The 17,703-nt window shown below is 43.9% G+C and overlaps 1 protein-coding gene across 1 annotated transcript in view; it reads left to right on the plus strand.

The window, feature by feature from the left end:
* Positions 1-17,703, plus strand: part of LOC126088150 (cytochrome P450 6k1-like) — a 49,391-nt gene that overhangs the window by 6,111 nt on the left and 25,577 nt on the right. The window contains 1 exon segment of the mRNA XM_049906266.1: positions 4,969-5,207. Coding sequence (XP_049762223.1) covers positions 4,969-5,207 — 239 coding nt within the window.

Below are 17,703 nucleotides of genomic sequence, written 5' to 3' on the forward strand. Positions count from 1 at the left end.
TTTCTGAAACAGTGGTTGTTTTATTCAGCATTGAAATACACCAGGTTATTCCCCAATCTTTTAGCTACACAACACTATTTTTCAACGTAATCTCCATTCAATGCTACGGCCTTACGCCACCTTGAAATGAGGGCCTGTATGCCTGCACGGTACCATTCCACTGGTCGATGTAGGAGCCAACGTCGTACTGCATCAATAACTTCTTCATCATCCGCGTAGTGCCTCCCACGGATTGCGTCCTTCATTGGGCCAAACATATGGAAATCCGACGGTGCGAGATCGGGGCTGTAGGGTGCATGAGGAAGAACAGTCCACTGAAGTTTTGTGAGCTCCTCTCGGGTGCGAAGACTTGTGTGAGGTCTTGCGTTGTCATGAAGAAGGAGAAGTTCGTTCAGATTTTTGTGCCTACGAACACGCTGAAGTCGTTTCTTCAATTTCTGAAGAGTAGCACAATACACTTCAGAGTTGATCGTTTGACCATGGGGAAGGACATCGAACAGAATAACCCCTTCAGCGTCCCAGAAGACTGTAACCGTGACTTTACTGGCTGAGGGTATGGCTTTAAACTTTTTCTTGGTAGGGGAGTGGGTGTGGCGCCACTCCATTGATTGCCGTTTTGTTTCAGGTTCGAAGTGATGAACCCATGTTTCATCGCCTGTAACAATCTTTGACAAGAAATTGTCACCCTCAGCCACATGACGAGCAAGCAATTCCGCACAGATGGTTCTCCTTTGCTCTTTATGGTGTTCGGTTAGACAACGAGGGACCCAGCGGGAACAAACCTTTGAATATCCCAACTGGTGAACAATTGTGACAGCACTACCAACAGAGATGTCAAGTTGAGCACTGAGTTGTTTGATGGTGATCCGTCGATCATCTCGAACGAGTGTGTTCGCACGCTCCGCCATTGCAGGAGTCACAGCTGTGCACGGCCGGCCCGCACGCGGGAGATCAGACAGTCTTGCTTGACCTTGCGGCGATGATGACACACGCTTTGCCCAACGACTCACCGTGCTTTTGTCCACTGCCAGATCACCGTAGACATTCTGCAAGCGCCTGTGAATATCTGAGATGCCCTGGTTTTCCGCCAAAAGAAACTCGATCACTGCCCGTTGTTTGCAACGCACATCCGTTACAGACGCCATTTTAACAGCTCCGTACAGCACTGCCACCTGTCGGAAGTCAATGAAACTATACGAGACGAAGCGGAAATGTTTGAAAATATTCCACAAGAAATTTCCGGTTTTTTCAACCAAAATTGGCCGAGAAAAAAAATGTGTTGCATTACTTATTGAACTGCCCTACTTATTGAACTGCCCTACCTTCTGATACCGCAATAAAAAAAATATTCCAGTTTTTTCGACTGTCACCCTGTCGCTCACCTCAAGCAATTTTGAAGTTATAACTTTTAAAAGTAGCTGGTAGGTCTATAGTTTCCACCGTCGGTACCTAATGTATTGTATGTTTACAGAGGGGGTGTTTAGACGAACCTCCTCGTCTCGTATCGTTTCTCTTTTCCGTGTGGTGCTGCTGCCTGTTCCACACCCTTTATTAGTACGCACACTTGAGCAGCAACTGTGAAGTAACCTGCGGCCTTTGAGTCTTCTCCCCACCCCCCCCTCACCCCCCGCTCCCAACCTCACACTGAATTGCAACGTCCACTCTCCTGGGGAAAATCGCCCGCGGTGACGCTCCAGACCACTTGTTGTTGTCCACGTGACTGCCGGCTCACCTCGCAGTCCCCGCGTATTCACCAACAGCAACAGCACGGCCCAGGGGGCCGCCTGCTGCTGAGAGAGATGGGCGGCATCACACGCCGCCTCCTCGGTGACCCGTGATCACAGAGCATAGAAGTAAGTGCACGGTTTTTCCCCGTGGCGAAGGCCCGGAGGGCGTCTTCCCGGTCTCCCCCCCCCCCCCCCCGGGCCCCTTGGGTACCAACCGCGCTTAGCGCAGCACCAGTGTCACTGCCGTTTTATCTGTGTCTGCTTGTTTACTCACTTCATCTCGCCTCTTTATCAGGTTTACTTTAGATTAGCTACATGTCAAGTTAGTATAAACCTCGCTTTACAGTAGTCGAAGGCAGAAGGCAAGACCAAGCTTTGTTTAGTGCAGACCGGACAGAAGGTGTTTGACAGTACTCCACAGTACATGACCAACGCACGTGACACAGCATTGTACAGTCATCCTCTGTTAGTAACTCTGCACATTCTTAGCTTCTGAAGTGGTTAGTCATCATGCAAATATACGTTATCGAAGAGTTTGCTCAGATGAATAAGTGTCAATAAATAACGTAGCTCAATTCTGTCAAGAAGAAACATGAAAATGTTAGCTTCCATTAAAAAAAATTAAAAATAGAACATTTCTGGTTGAGAGGGAGGACATCGCAGCATGGCGAACACACTTTCATAGAATGATGAGAAAAAAGAGGTGTTCGGGTAAATTTCAATTCCTGTCGGAACCCATCCAGTTCTTAGTTCCGAAAACTTAGTAAATTTCTCCTTCCACATCGACCTGAGTCTCTCGACTTTGCCAGTCATGCCTACTGACTCTGGAACGCTGTACTCTGACTTTCACGAACTGATTTTCCATTCGCAGTTTTACTTAGAGGAGCATGTGGCATTGCCTTCGCTATTTGCCAGTGTGCTTGTGTGGATACAGAAACTTCTTACATGCATTTTGTGACCGTATATATGAAAGAAATTGCGATGGATAGCGGCTGCAGAGCTTTGATGGCCTTTCTAGCTCGAAAAAAGTAATATGCTGCAGTATTTTTCAGGACCTTAGATCTTTTTCCCCTTCGAGTAGGTGGGTAACTACTCACTTTACCTGTGTAGTTAAGATATTGTGCAGAAGATTAACAACACTTCACTGTTTTTGCAGCAGCCTGCTAAATTAATCACATGTAGCTTGATCGTTAGACGCCACAGTTGCTGTTCTAAGATTTGGCATTTAAAATATCGTAACGAGACGGAAACGTAGGTCCGTATTAAGAAATGGATGGTATCTGCCGTAATAAATCCTTAGAGTACCGTTATACTTAACTTTAACACACGTACAAGAGTTTCATACTGCTCACTGTCTACCTTTATTCATACTCTTTTTTTCCATCACTGATACTCGCCGACTACCATTCCTACTTCCGCCACCTGCATCAAGATCTATTATGTTCTAGCACGGCGGGTCTGCTTTGTTGTAATCCAGTGTACTGAACATCTCCATCACGATAGAGCAATTTTCCAAGCATTTAGCTTTTATAAGGACAATCGCCACATGGAATTCGCAGTTCGTGCTGTACTGAATGTTATTTATGTATACAGATACGAAATTTTTATACATTTTTTTTTTTTTTTTTTTGCTCTCGTTTCACAACGTATAACACATTTTGACAGGTACTTTCCATTATCATTGTTTTCTGAATTATACGAAAATTTTTCTGGCGGCAAACAGCCCACGAGATTACATTTGTTGCACTGTCCAACATGCCACCCGAACCTGTAACAGGCTTTTTAGAGGAAGTTATAGTACTTACTGCGCACCCAACTACCACAGTAAGCTTCTTTGAACAGAAATCAGGTTACTGGCCGTAGGGAATTGCATGACAACTGTTTGTCCTCAGCAGTCGCACGCTCCTCTGCCATTCAGCACTCATTGAGACTTTTTTCTACCTTTGTAAAGATTTCTAGCGCTGACGCTATACCGATTTAGAAAAGATATCTGAATGGTGCGAAAAGTGGCAGTTGACCCTAAATAACGAAAAGTGTGAGGTCATCCACATGAGTGCTAAAAGGAACTCGTTAAACTTCGGTTACACGATAAATCAGTCTAATCTAAAAGCCGTAGACGGCCGTGGTGGTCTAGCGGTTCTAGGCGCTCAGTCCGGAACCGCGCGACCGCTACGGTCGCAGGTTCGAATCCTGCCTCGGGCATGGATGTGTGTGATGTCCTTAGGTTAGTTAGGTTTAAGTAGTTCTAAGTTCTAGGGGACTGATGACCACAGATGTTAAGTCCCATAGTGCTCAGAGCCATTTAAAATCTTTTTTTTTTTAAGCCGTAAATACAACTAAATTCCCAGGTATTACAATTACGAACAACTTAAATTGGAAGGAACACATAGAAAATGTTGTGGGGATGGCTACAGAAAGACTGCATTTTATTGGCACGACACTGAAAATGTAACAGACCTACTAAGGAGACTGCCTACACTAAGCTTGTCCGTCCTCTTTTTGAATACTGCTGCTCGGTGTGGGGTTCTTACCACATAGGACTGACGGAGTACATCGAAAAAGTTCAAAGAAAGGTAGCACGTTTTGTATTAACATGAAATATGTGAGAGAGTGTCAAAGAAATGATACACGATTTGGGCTGCACATCAATAAAAGAAAGGCTTTTTTCGTTGCGACTGAACCTTCTCACGAAATTCCAGTCACCAACTTTCTCCTCGGAATGCGAAAATAGTTTTTTGACACCGACCTACATAGGGAGGAACGATCACCACGATAAAATAAGGGAAATCAGAGCTCATACGGAAAGATATAGGTGTTCATTCTTTCCGCGCGCCGTACGAGATTGGAATAACAGAGAATTGTGAAGGTGGTTCGATGAACCATCTGCCAGGCTCTTAAATATGATTTGCAGAGTATCCATGTAGATGAAGATGTAGATGAAGCCAAGATTCCCGTTACCTGCCCACCTAACAGATGAAGCAGAGCTGATAATACACCATTGACGGGATACCAGGGTCACCGAACCCATGCCAAACATAGTCTGGCCAAGTTTACTGGGACTCTCGTCACAGAGCACGTCTGCATTTAGAAATGTCACGCACTCGTCATGTCGTCTTAGCTGTGGATCTACTTAAGACTTAGGGTCAATACGACAATAATTGTGGTAGGATGTATGTGTTACTACCCAGAGGTGATATCTGTCGTTAATTTAATTCGTAACTGTACTCTGTTTTCGTTTCAGAAGAGAGGTACGTCGGGTTTTACGGATTCCATCGACCACTGCTGCTTATTCGTGACCCTGAACTCATTCGCCACGTCCATATCAAGGATTTCGGGACGTTCCACGACAGGGGACTGTTCATCGACGATGAAGAACCTCTCAACAAACATCTCTTTTTCCTGGCAGGAAAGAAGTGGCGCCAGCTGAGAATCAAATTGAGCCCTACGTTCACATCCGGCAAACTGAAGGGCATGTTTAAGGTGAGCTGTTGTGCGACCTGTGGATAGCCCTTTTCTGTTATAGATCAACAATCCTTGATGCAAAAACTGTTTCTTGAAAGCTTGAGAATTTTTCCTTGTGTGGGGAATGCTGGCAAAGCGCACAATCTGTTTGAACTTTGTTGGAGCCTATAGGTTCAGAATCGATCATCGCTCCTTTAACCCTTTCAGACCTGAATTGTTTCTGAAGGAAGGAAAATTTTTCTTTACGTCGTAATGCTCTTACGCGATTTTTTAATGGTTTTAGAAGGAAAATTTTTGCAAAAATATATACCCATTTTCAAAACATACTTTGTAGACTTGGCTCATTTTATGGACTAAAATAACTAATTATGAAAGATTCTCTGTTGTAGTAAATAAAATGACCATTCAGTAGTTACCATGCAAAATAACAACAACAGTGGAATACATCGAACCAACCACATCTGTGTATTCCAGTGGTGACGAGCTGGTGCACATTGCTACTTTGACATGCTAATATTTTCATAGTAATGCCCAACAGCTGGCAGCGCTCGACCATAATGAGAGGGCTGAATATTCGCAAATGTGTGCCTCAGGATTCCATTGGGGGAAAGTACTTCTTTTTCAGCGATGACACATTAAACATTAATGTACACAATGGAAGCCAAGGGGTCTGAAAGGATTAAGACATCGTTATTTAATTATAATACCGTTTAGTTATCTTGGGTCTTCCACTTACATATCCATATTTCACAATTGCGTTTGAGCCTAGATCACCATTTTCTGTGATGCTATTAGATGACATGGAGCTGATCAGCCATCATTCAACGGATAAAAGTATACAGCAACGTTTCAGTACACGTTGGAAGTCTATGTAGGATTACGACAGAAATTCACCCTCTGTCCCCTCACAGTTAGGTTATCATATAGTGTGTAATTTTCCCATTCTATGCATGTACGAGACTCAAAAAGTCTTAACAGTCAATCGAAACGGATATGAGATGAGGACTGAACTGCAGTCCAGGATACCGGCTCAAAACACTACGCCATCTACTCGTCATAATAACGACGTGATAGCCTGCCAAAATATTATTTATATACTGTATGTTTAGGTTGAAGGGCAATTTAGTGTGCAGACAATTTAGTACAGAATATGGAGAGTCACTTCCTTTGCATGCAACTCTTTGCAACATTTGAACTGGGTTATATGCTTGTACTAGCTTTAGGTTCAACACAAGAAAAGTAATGTACATAATGTTTTTATAGCATGTTGGAGAATGAGTATCCAAAGTAGGATTTCAGCTCTATTTTCACATCTACATCCATACTCCTCAAGCCGGCTTACATTGTGTGGTGGAGAGTACCATTTCTACCCCTGTCATTTTTCCCTTTCTCTTTTGCATTCGCAAATAGTGCGAGTCAAGAATCGCTCACTATAAACTTTCTTATGAGCTCCGATTTCTCTCCATATGGTCATTTCACGAGACGTATGTGAGAGGAGGTATGACGGCCGTCTCTTCTTGCAGTGTACTGTACTGGTCCCTCTTAATATGAACAGTGATGCTCTCAGTGATACAAAGTACGAGGGCAGTTCAATAAGTAATGCAACACATTTTTTTTCTCGGCCAATTTTGGTTGAAAAAAACGGAAATTTCTTGTGGAATATTTTCAAACATTCCCGCTTCGTCTCGTATAGTCTCATTGACTTCCGACAGGTGGCAGCGCTGTACGGAGCTGTTAAAATGGCGTCTGTAACGGATGTGCGTTGCAAACAACGGGCAGTGATCGAGTTTCTTTTGGCGGAAAACCAGGGCATCTCAGATATTCATAGGCGCTTGCAGAATGTCTACGGTGATCTGGCAGTGGACAAAAGCACGGTGAGTCGTTAAGCAAAGCGCGTATCATCGCCGCAAGGTCAAGCAAGACTGTCTGATCTCCCGCATGCGGGCTGGCCATGCACAGCTGTGACTCCTGCAATGGCGGAGTGTGCGAACACACTCGTTCGAGATGATCGACGGATCACCATCAAACAACTCAGTGCTCAACTTGACATCTCTGTTAGTAGTGCTGTCACAATTGTTCACCAGTTGGGATATTCAAAGGTTTGTTCCCGCTGTGTCCCTCGCTGTCTAACCGAACACCATAAAGAGCAAAGGAGAACCATCTGTGCGGAATTGCTTGCTCGTCATGTGGCTGAGGGTGACAATTTCTTGTCAAAGATTGTTACAGGCGATGAAACATGGGTTCATCACTTCGAACCTGAAACAAAACGGCAATCAATGGAGTGGCGCCACACCCACTCCCCTACCAAGAAAAAGTTTGAAGCCATACCCTCAGCCGGTAAAGTCACGGTTACAGTCTTCTGGGACGCTGAAGGGGTTATTCTGTTCGATGTCCTTCCCCATGGTCAAACGATCAACTCTGAAGTGTATTGTGCTACTCTTCAGAAATTGAAGAAACGACTTCAGCGTGTTCGTAGGCACAAAAATCTGAACGAACTTCTCCTTCTTCATGACAACGCAAGACCTCACACAAGTCTTCGCACCCGAGAGGAGCTCACAAAACTTCAGTGGACTGTTCTTCCTCATGCACCCTACAGCCCCGATCTCGCACCATCGGATTTCCATATGTTTGGCCCAATGAAGGACGCAATCCGTGGGAGGCACTACGCGGATGATGAAGAAGTTATTGATGCAGTACGACGTTGGCTCCGACATCGACCAGTGGAATGGTACCGTGCAGGCATACAGGCCCTCATTTCAAGGTGGCGTAAGGCCGTAGCATTGAATGGAGATTACGTTGAAAAATAGTGTTGTGTAGCTAAAAGATTGGGGAATAAACTGGTGTATTTCAATGCTGAATAAAACAACCCCTGTTTCAGAAAAAAAAATGTGTTGCATTACTTATTGAACTGCCCTCGTATATATTCTGGCGCAGGTTACATACATTCAGGAGCAAACTCGATTGATTTATGACCCCTCACCCTCCCCTTAACCTATTGTTCTGTTAATTGATTTATGACCACTGGTTATCATCCATCATTCTGAGAAACTCCCTCCACCGCTTCCCCTCTCCCTCTCCCTCCACCTCCCCAACCCTCTCGCAAATCCCTCGACACTAGAAGCATACCTTTGATATCAAATACCTTAGTTGCACTAGGTGTTGACAACTGTACTACATTTACAAGCAGTTTTAGAATATGTGGCGAAAAGTGATGTCATGAACACATGAGCAGAAGTGACACAAAAAATTACGAAAATTGTCGGAAAATACGTATGAATTGAGGGATAATACGCCAAAATGTGGGGAAATGGTTCAAATGGCTATGGGCACTATGGGACTTAACATTGGAGCTCATCAGTCCCCTAGAACTTAGAAATACTTAAAACTAACTAACCTAAGGACATCACACACTTCCATGCCCGAGGCAGGATTCGAATCTGCGACATAGCGGTGTGCGCAGTTCCAGACTGAAGCGCCTAGAACCTCTCGGCCACATTGCCTGGCTGTGGGGAAATTCAGGGATAGTGAGGGTGTACTTACATGTCTGCTTGATGCTGGAAAATGGTTGTACTTAGGAACAGGAATGTGGCAGCAGGAGGAATAAGAGAAAAAGTTTACATGGAAGCACTGGGAACCAGAGAAACAGTTATTTTTCATAGACAGCGATACGATGGCTGGAATCGATTGTTTAACGTGGATGACCACGAAATGTTGAGTAATAAATTTATGTATCTCGGATCACAAGGCCAGGTGTGATCCCAAAGTTATTGGCAACCAGCATATAGATATTTATAACGTGACCTTAGCTAAAGAACCTTGTATTACCTGATGGGGGACTGTGATATACATCTACTGAATGGATTAATGTTTGACCCCATGCAGAGACTGTTCAGGTGTTTTAAATTCTAAGAAACGATATTTATAATGTGTTTCTCTGTACTCTCCACCAATCACACCTATTCTGTGTCAGCTAACAAAAACCTCACAAACAGTTTCTGTATGGCTTGTTTTTTTAACAAAATTATGCTCTATGTCTTTTGAGGTAACAGGGATATGTACAAGTTGACAACTGTCTTTGATGTTTTCAAGGAAAAGAGAATGATCTACCTCTAAACTGAGATGGATCTGCATTAAAGGATGATAGAAAGTAGATGGTGTGATCCGTTGAGAAGGATTGTAATGAGGTAGATTTAATGATAGGCTGACGATGAATTCTGGAGAGAGGGAGATATTTCTGCAGGTCATTTATCACGCATTTCTTTACTTTTTTCCATTGTTCTCTCGGGATGCATTAGTTGTGAGATATAACTTGCATTTGGCTCAAATACTATACCATGTTCTATATGTGACTTAAAGAGCTATCTACCTGCTGTCATTCACAGCAAACCTTTCCATACCACAGTCGGCTGAGGACACATGTGTGATGAATCATGTCCATCGATGGAAACCCTATTTCAACATCCTCCTCTAGATGTACGAAGATGTACATGAAGTACTCCATTTATCTGCCACATTGTGGATATAAATCGAGTCTTCAGTTTCATGACTGCAGTGATTCTAAGTCAGTGACAGGGGTTAGTGAGCTACTGCAATCTCTGTGTACACATTTGCTTGACAGATGTTGTTGGTGTTGAAGAGATTGTATTCTGTTTATGGAATTAGAGTAGCATGGCATGTAATTTTACATGTTAAACAATGCTCCTATGCATTTGTGTTTATGTTCTGTGATCATTTCTCTCTTCCTAGTAGCTTCTTGATATTGAATCCAAACACTACAAAAATTCTACAGATTGGTTGGCACAAGTTATCTACACAAATGTTTCAAACTCCTTCCATCTGGAGTCCCATCATGCATAATTCAAATGTTTCTTCTTCTTCTTAATAGTCTGTTATATCCCAAAAATTCTCTCAAGTGTATCAGGCTCACATGTACTTTATCCCAAAAGTAGTGCTAAACTCCTTAAAATGCAAGCATCTAGAGAGATTGTGTGTAATTGGATGAGTGATATGAGTATATACCAATTACCAGCGCCAGGTCTCCATAGGTGGCGAAGGGGGCAGGGGAGGGGGATGGGAGAAGGGTTGTGGAGGACATCTTGGTCTTTGTGTGTTTGCATACATTGGTTCACACAAACAGGACATAACCACTTGAAATGGAGATGGAGAGGGGAAGGAAATGAAGCTGGTATCAAATTTCAAAGGAATGCACCCACTTGATGCTTCATATGCAGAAGATTAGTGTGGTCGAGCAGCTTCGGTAGCCCCTGACCAGTGGCATGTGTGGTGCATTGAAAGTCAGTGACATGATCAGGAGTTTTTTTTCACCAGATTTGCTTAGTGCGTTCTGTAACAGTGTAATTATGTGTGGTGAGTCTTTCATGGCACTATTCCTTGCGCAGTTAGATTAAAAAAGCGCAATATATTTTTAAATATTCCACACTGCCTTGTCACTCACAATTTGTTTAAATAGAATTCCATAGTGTAGTCAATTTCTTGGCAAATTCTTTAAATAAATAAATTATATTTCATACATTGCCTTGTATCCTATATATTGTTCAAATAAAAATATATAATCTATTGCCTTGTCTACCAGAAGCTGTTTAAACAATATTCTATACACTGTAAATGATTTCCCACAAATTTCTTTAAATAAATAAACTATATTCTGTACCTCACTATGTATCCAATAAACTATTTTAATAAATAATATTCCACACATCGCCTTGTCTGCCAGAAATTGTTTAGACAATATTCCATGTATTGCAATTGATTTCCTACCAAATAGCCAATCAATCAGTATTTCCAGAAGGGAGCGGTACCCACAAAGGGAAACTGTCCCACTCAAAAGGTTATTGATTTAATTAGTTAGTCAGTCAGCTTAATAGAGCAGAATGAGACTATTCGACTAACTCAGGCCTGAAAGTATGCTTGTTTCAAAGAGGGTGAGGGGGTGAGGGATGGGGGATTTCCCATAGGGGGAGGGTTAATTAATTTATCATTAGTTATTAATTTAATATCAAAGGTGTGCTTGTAATGTGAGGGGATTTCCCAGAGAGGTGGGAAAGGTGGAGGGGGAGGGTAGGGGCTTCTCGGAAGGATGGATTATCCACAGGTGGTCATAAATCTGTTAAAAGAACAATAGATTAAGGGGAGGTGAGATGGTCATAAACCAGTCAAGTTTGTCCCTGAATGTATGTATCTTGCAATAACAGAGTGTGCCAGAACTTACATTATCCTGCTACTCACATATCTGTCATGCACACACCCCAACTGAACGAGCCCCTGGAGAAATGTGCTGCTCTTCTTTGGATCATCTCTCTCTCTCTTCTGATGATCCTACTTGGTAACAGCCCAGACCTATCAACAATACCTAAGAAATGGTCAAACAATAGTTTTGTAACCTCTACTTTCGTGGTTGAATTACGTTTCATTAAGCTAGTCTCAGTAAATCACAGGCCTGGTGCCGGTTAATCCTACAATCACTTTTCTATGGTCATTCCATTATAGGTCGAACCACAATGGGTCTCTTCACTTAGTTCTGCACAATACGCTACATTTATTTACATTCAGTATCAATCTCCAGTCTCTGCACCAATCTTTGATCCTCTGCAGATCTTCCTGCATTTCGCTACAGTCTTACGCCATTACCATCTTCCTGCAGGCCACAGCATCGTTTGCAAATAGCCTTATGGAACATCCAACATCATGCCCAAGACTAAATTCAGGGTGATTCTGCGAAAAGGCCACAAAGTGTAGCGAACAATACGTGAGAAATTAGGATGTAAAAACGATTACGTGGGTATAGTGGAAATCTTAAACAATCTTTGACTCTGTAGGTTTCAGTCATTGAAAGCACACCTAAGAACATACCAGACAAGTGGGAATTTCTTGTCTATACAGCTGTTTGAACTCTGCCACTAAAGAGGACAGTGGGGTGGAGCACCATCACGTAGTGGCAACATTGCCCTTCACACCACCAAAAGAACATCCTCCTGCAGGATCATACGCAGGAAGTGCAGAATTCTGTACACCTCGCCTGTGAAGCGTTGATGTAGGATCACAGGTCCAACAAGGCAGTCGCCAATAATCACCATCCTTACAATAAGGCTGACCTAGTTCTGCTGCTTTTATTACCACGGTACCATGGGGATTCTGTGTAGCCACAGGTGTGGACTCGCTTCAAACTAACCAGTGGATACTGTGGTGTCACTTTCGATCTAGCTGTCTCCACATGCTCAGAGACCTCGCTCATTGGTTGAATCTACACAACACATTACAGGTGTAGGAAAACCATTGGCATTCGGAACAGCTTTCATACGCCTTATTTCTACAAAATAGTATTATACCATTATTCCTACAAAACCCTGGCAAGTTCAGGTAATGATGATAACGCTCTCTTCCCTCGAAAGCAGTTAACAAAGGCTCAATACTATTGAGATGTGGCGAGTGTGGTGGCCAGGGGAGATGTGAAATTCACCCCCCTGCTCACAAAACCAGTTCTGGACAATACAAGCTGTGGGAATGGGGCAGTATCATCTCGCTAAACATCATCATTGTGGAACAAGCATTGTACCTTGGGATGGATCTCATAAGCAAGCAGATTCTTTGCCTGTAATGCGACCTTGCAGAGAAACCATGGGGCCCATAGAGGAGGATGATATGGCTACTCAAAACATCGCTGAACACCCGCCATCATCATTGGGGAACAAGCATTGTACCATGGGATGGACCTCATAAGCAAGCAGATTCTTTGCCTGTAATGCGACCTTGCAGGGGAACCATGGGGCCCATAGAGTAGGATGATATGGCTACTCAAATCATCGCTGAACACCCGCCAAGTTCCACACATGGGACACAAACTTGACCAGAAGTTGGAGGAGGTTCGAGTCCTCCCTCAGGCATGGATGTGTGTATTGTCCTTAGTATAACTTAGGTTCAATTACTTTAATTAGTGTGTAAGCCTAGAGACTGATGACCCCAGCAGTTTGGACCCATAGTCCTCACCACAAATTCCAATTTCTTATGGCTCCATAATGGTACATTGTGTGCCACTGGGAATGGGGATTTTGGCTTGACCGACCACTGCAAGAGTCGTAAAAACCTCTATAAAACCCTCACTCTCAAGGTGTGCTGCGCTCTGCTGATGACATGCAACGCTGTTGAGGTGGAATGGTTGTCAGTGGGCAACCACTGAGGAACTGTCACACCTCAGTTGTATGAGGCTTATTCAGGCCAGTGGGAATTTATGTGAGAGGACCCTTACTATTCTAGTTGCTCATGTGACTGAGGTGGAACCCTTGAAATTTTCTCCTCCACCACCCCAGCAGAACGGATGGGCCACTCGTAGCTATCAACACCCAGTCTCTACAGCGGTCTTATGAGGTGAGCCCCAACATTCTAGATTTCTTCAGGGTATGCCAGTCTTTTGTAGCAGAACATATGCTTTGGCCCAGAATGTGTTTTTCATACTTAAACGAAGAGAAGGAAGCTTTGAGAAACTTCTCACTCAAACCAGCTTAGAGAATGTGGCAGATACTTTAAAATCTGTCAAGTGGATCCATAATGGGACTCTGTTGGTCGAAACCTCTAGTTTCCAACAACTGAAAAATAGGCAGAACGCGAAAAGCCATGGATAATATGCCACTGAAACCGAGCTATACACCACTCTGAACTACAGCAAACTATTGTGTCATGCAGGGATCTGATGAGCATTGCTAAAGAAACATTAAAAGCTGAGTAGGCCCAAGAAGGTATTGGTGACATTCAGAATATCATACAAAAGGTAGATGGTGATCTCATCAAATCCACTCTTTCAGCCTCACTTTCAGTAGTATGAAGTTACCAATGTGTGTCAAGGCATGTTTTCTTCATGTTAATGTGCGGCCTTATCTATCCAAGCCAGTGCCCTGTTTCAAATTCCAGCGCTTTGGGCACACTACACTGGACCATATGGGAGAAGCTACTTGGTAGAACCACACACTAAGTAGGAGTTTCTTCTCCTTTGAAATGGTTAATTGTTTTTGGGATCACCCCATCTGGAGTAGGGACTGCAGTATATATCTTGAGAAAAAGAAGGTACAAAAGTTTGAAACTATAAAGCGCTTCGCGTATGGTGAGCCCAAAAGATGCCTAAGGCCTGCTGCCCCCCATGTCCGCTACCTCTTTTGCTTCAGCTCTTAAGAAACCTTTTCAGAAAACCAACGCTGCCATACAAGGGGGGGGGGGGTTGTTAGTGTCAGCACTAGTACTGCGTTTGTCAACTCACTTCTGTTGAAACTCCTGTCACAGCAATTTCCCATGTGGTTGTTGACAGGAAACGCATTTTAAAGCATCATGCCCTGTATTACAGGGCTGTATTCTCCATGGCAACGATGACTTTACTTGGAAATTAGACAGGGGTCTATGTTTGTCAATAACATACACCACTCCTTTCCCTTTTTGGCTGCTAGCCTGCAGGCAGTTACAGTTGAAATTTTGGTGTGTCAGAAGATCACTGTTTGTTTGCTGTATTTATCTCCACAAGATGCAACATACACTGAGTCTATCACAGATCTTATACAAAAACTCCTCCGACCATTTTTCCTAGTGGGAGACTTCAATGCCCATAATTTACTGTAGGCCTTGACTTCTGCTTGTTCTCAGGTTTGGGTTTTGGAGAGCCTCATGATGTCTCACGAACTATGCGTCTTCCACATGGGCACTCCCACTCATTTCCATGCTGCTACTGGGTCATCCTCAGCCATCAACCCCTCTTGCTATTCTCCAGTCCTCGTGGACTCTGTTCAGTGGGAAGTTGCTGATGATCTTCATTGAAGTGACCACTTCCCACTCTGGATTCATCTGCCAGATGGAGCTCTCACTGGAGGAATGTAGCCATGATGCATGAGCAGCAGTCAACTGGACATTGTTCAGCCAGCTAGCTATGTTTGAACGCCGTGACTAAATACAGGAATGGGAGGATAAAATCACCTACTTGATTTGCCGTGTTGATGAATTCTTCATTCCGAAGTCCTTTGTCATATTAGGAGGTAACCTGTCCCTTGATGAACTTATGAGTGCCCTTCAGTGATCCAGGTCACACGTGTGACACTGTGCTATTTAAGTGCCGCTCAACGGCAGAAAACCTCGCAGCATTTCCATTAGCAAAGGCCAAGGCTCGAGGTATCATCAGCGAGAGCAAGACAAGGGTATGAGAGGTTTTCATCGACTTTCTAAACAGCTCACATGCTCTGAAATAGTATGGGGAACCATCAGGAGTATTTCCAGTTGTAGGAACAGAGGTGTCTCCAAACAAAAGCTGAAGGCATTGTGCAGACGGTGGCAGAGCATTTTTCACTGATTACTGCCGCTACCAACTAGAATACAGTGTCCCATTGTTACTGTGCCACCATTGAAAGGACCGAGTTAGACTTCTGGTCCACCAATTCAGAGTCCTACAAGTGCATTTTCCATGTGGAAGGTAGATTCAGTACTGACGGTCGCTTATGATACAGCACCTGGTCACCACCAAATCTAATATAGCGTGCTGCAATACTTACAGATGTTGTCAGAGGAAATCCTCTTATAATACTTTCATTCCATATGTCTGTCACGCCAATTTACCGACTCGTTGCGAGAGGAAACCAAGAAAGAAACAAACGTGCACCAGCAGTTACCAGAGCATCGCCTTAATGATCTGTGTAGGAAAGACGCTAGAGCACATGGTCAACCATCTTTTAGAGACCAGGCAACTCCTTAGCAATTCTCATTGTGGATTCAGGAGATCTCAATCAACGGTCGACAATCTGATCCAGCTAGGGGCGGAATCTAGCAGGCTTTCCTATGTACACAGCATTGTCTAGTGGTACTTTTTGATGGCAGTGAAGTCTGTGACACTACCTAGAGGCGCAATATTTCCAGTAGCTACACTAATGGTGCTTTTGTGGCCAATTTCCCTCTTTTTAATCAGTCCTTCCTCCCGAGACAACTTTTTAGGTACAGCGTTGGTGAGATCCTGTCAGTTTTGTGCAGGAAAATGGTTTTCCCAACGCACTGTTTTAAGTGTCACCCTCTTTCCAACAGCTGTTAACAGTGTAACATCCAGAGTAAGAGTTCCCTCCCAATGCTGCTTATTTGTGGACGAGTTTCCGATTTCTGCTCCTCTACTAGTCGCCAGTTGCCACTCATGGTGAAGAGATTGGAGATATGGGCTGCAGAGACTTGGTTTATATTTTCTACAGCGAAGTGTATGTGTTCATTTTAATCGTTCTCGTCGTCTTTTTTTAATTTTACGTTAAATGCATATGTGGGACATAATCCACCCTTTTGAGGACTCTCTGATGTTTCTGGGCCGCATTTTGTACTCCAAACAGTCCTGGTTACTACACCTCAACGACCTGAAGGCGAGGATCAGAAGGCACTGAATATCTTGAAGCGTCTTAGCCACAGGTCTTGGGAAGACCGACACTATGTGCACTATGTGTCGGTCATAGTGGCCTTCTTACCTGAAGATCATTAATGCTATACACTATGAGGGGATGACGCTGGGTGCAGGCACTTACAGAACCAGCCTCATAGCCAGTGTCTATGCTGATGCTGATAAGCTGCTACTTGGAATCTGGCAGCAGCTTCTCATGGTGCATCGGCCATATAAATTCCTCGTTACTCCCCATGCATCAGTACGCTCTGTTAGAATCCGAGGAAGCTGCAATCGTCTGGCATAACTCTGGGTTCTTTGACTGCTGTGGGAGAGGGTTCATTATAAATGCAACATTTGAAATATTAGTTCACTTTATTACATGGATGATAAAAAGATTTTTCCCGATTTGAGAGTGTCCTTTGCCACAGGAGGGCTTGATAACTTACAACTGTCATAACTACACTCCTGGAAATTGAAATAAGAACACCGTGAATTCATTGTCCCAGGAAGGGGAAACTTTATTGACACATTCCTGGGGTCAGATACATCACATGATCACACTGACAGAACCACAGGCACATAGACACAGGCAACAGAGCATGCACAATGTCGGCACTAGTACAGTGTATATCCACCTTTCGCAGCAATGCAGGCTGCTATTCTCCCATGGAGACGATCGTAGAGATGCTGGATGTAGTCCTGTGGAACGGCTTGCCATGTCATTTCCACCTGGCGCCTCAGTTGGACCAGCGTTCGTGCTGGACATGCAGACTGCGTGAGACGACGCTTCATCCAGTCCCAAACATGCTCAATGGGGGACAGATTCGGAGATCTTGCTGGCCAGGGTAGTTGACTTACACCTTCTAGAGCACGTTGGGTGGCACGGGATACATGCGGACGTGCATTGTCCTGTTGGAACAGCAAGTTCCCTTGCCGGTCTAGGAATGATAGAACGATGGGTTCGATGACGGTTTGGATGTACCGTGCACTATTCAGTGTCCCCTCGACGATCACCAGTGGTGTACGGCCAGTGTAGGAGATCGCTCCCCACACCATGATGCCGGGTGTTGGCCCTGTGTGCCTCGGTCGTATGCAGTCCTGATTGTGGCGCTCACC

This window comes from Schistocerca cancellata, chromosome 6, assembly GCF_023864275.1.
Source record: "Schistocerca cancellata isolate TAMUIC-IGC-003103 chromosome 6, iqSchCanc2.1, whole genome shotgun sequence".
Lineage (NCBI taxonomy): Eukaryota > Metazoa > Arthropoda > Insecta > Orthoptera > Acrididae > Schistocerca > Schistocerca cancellata.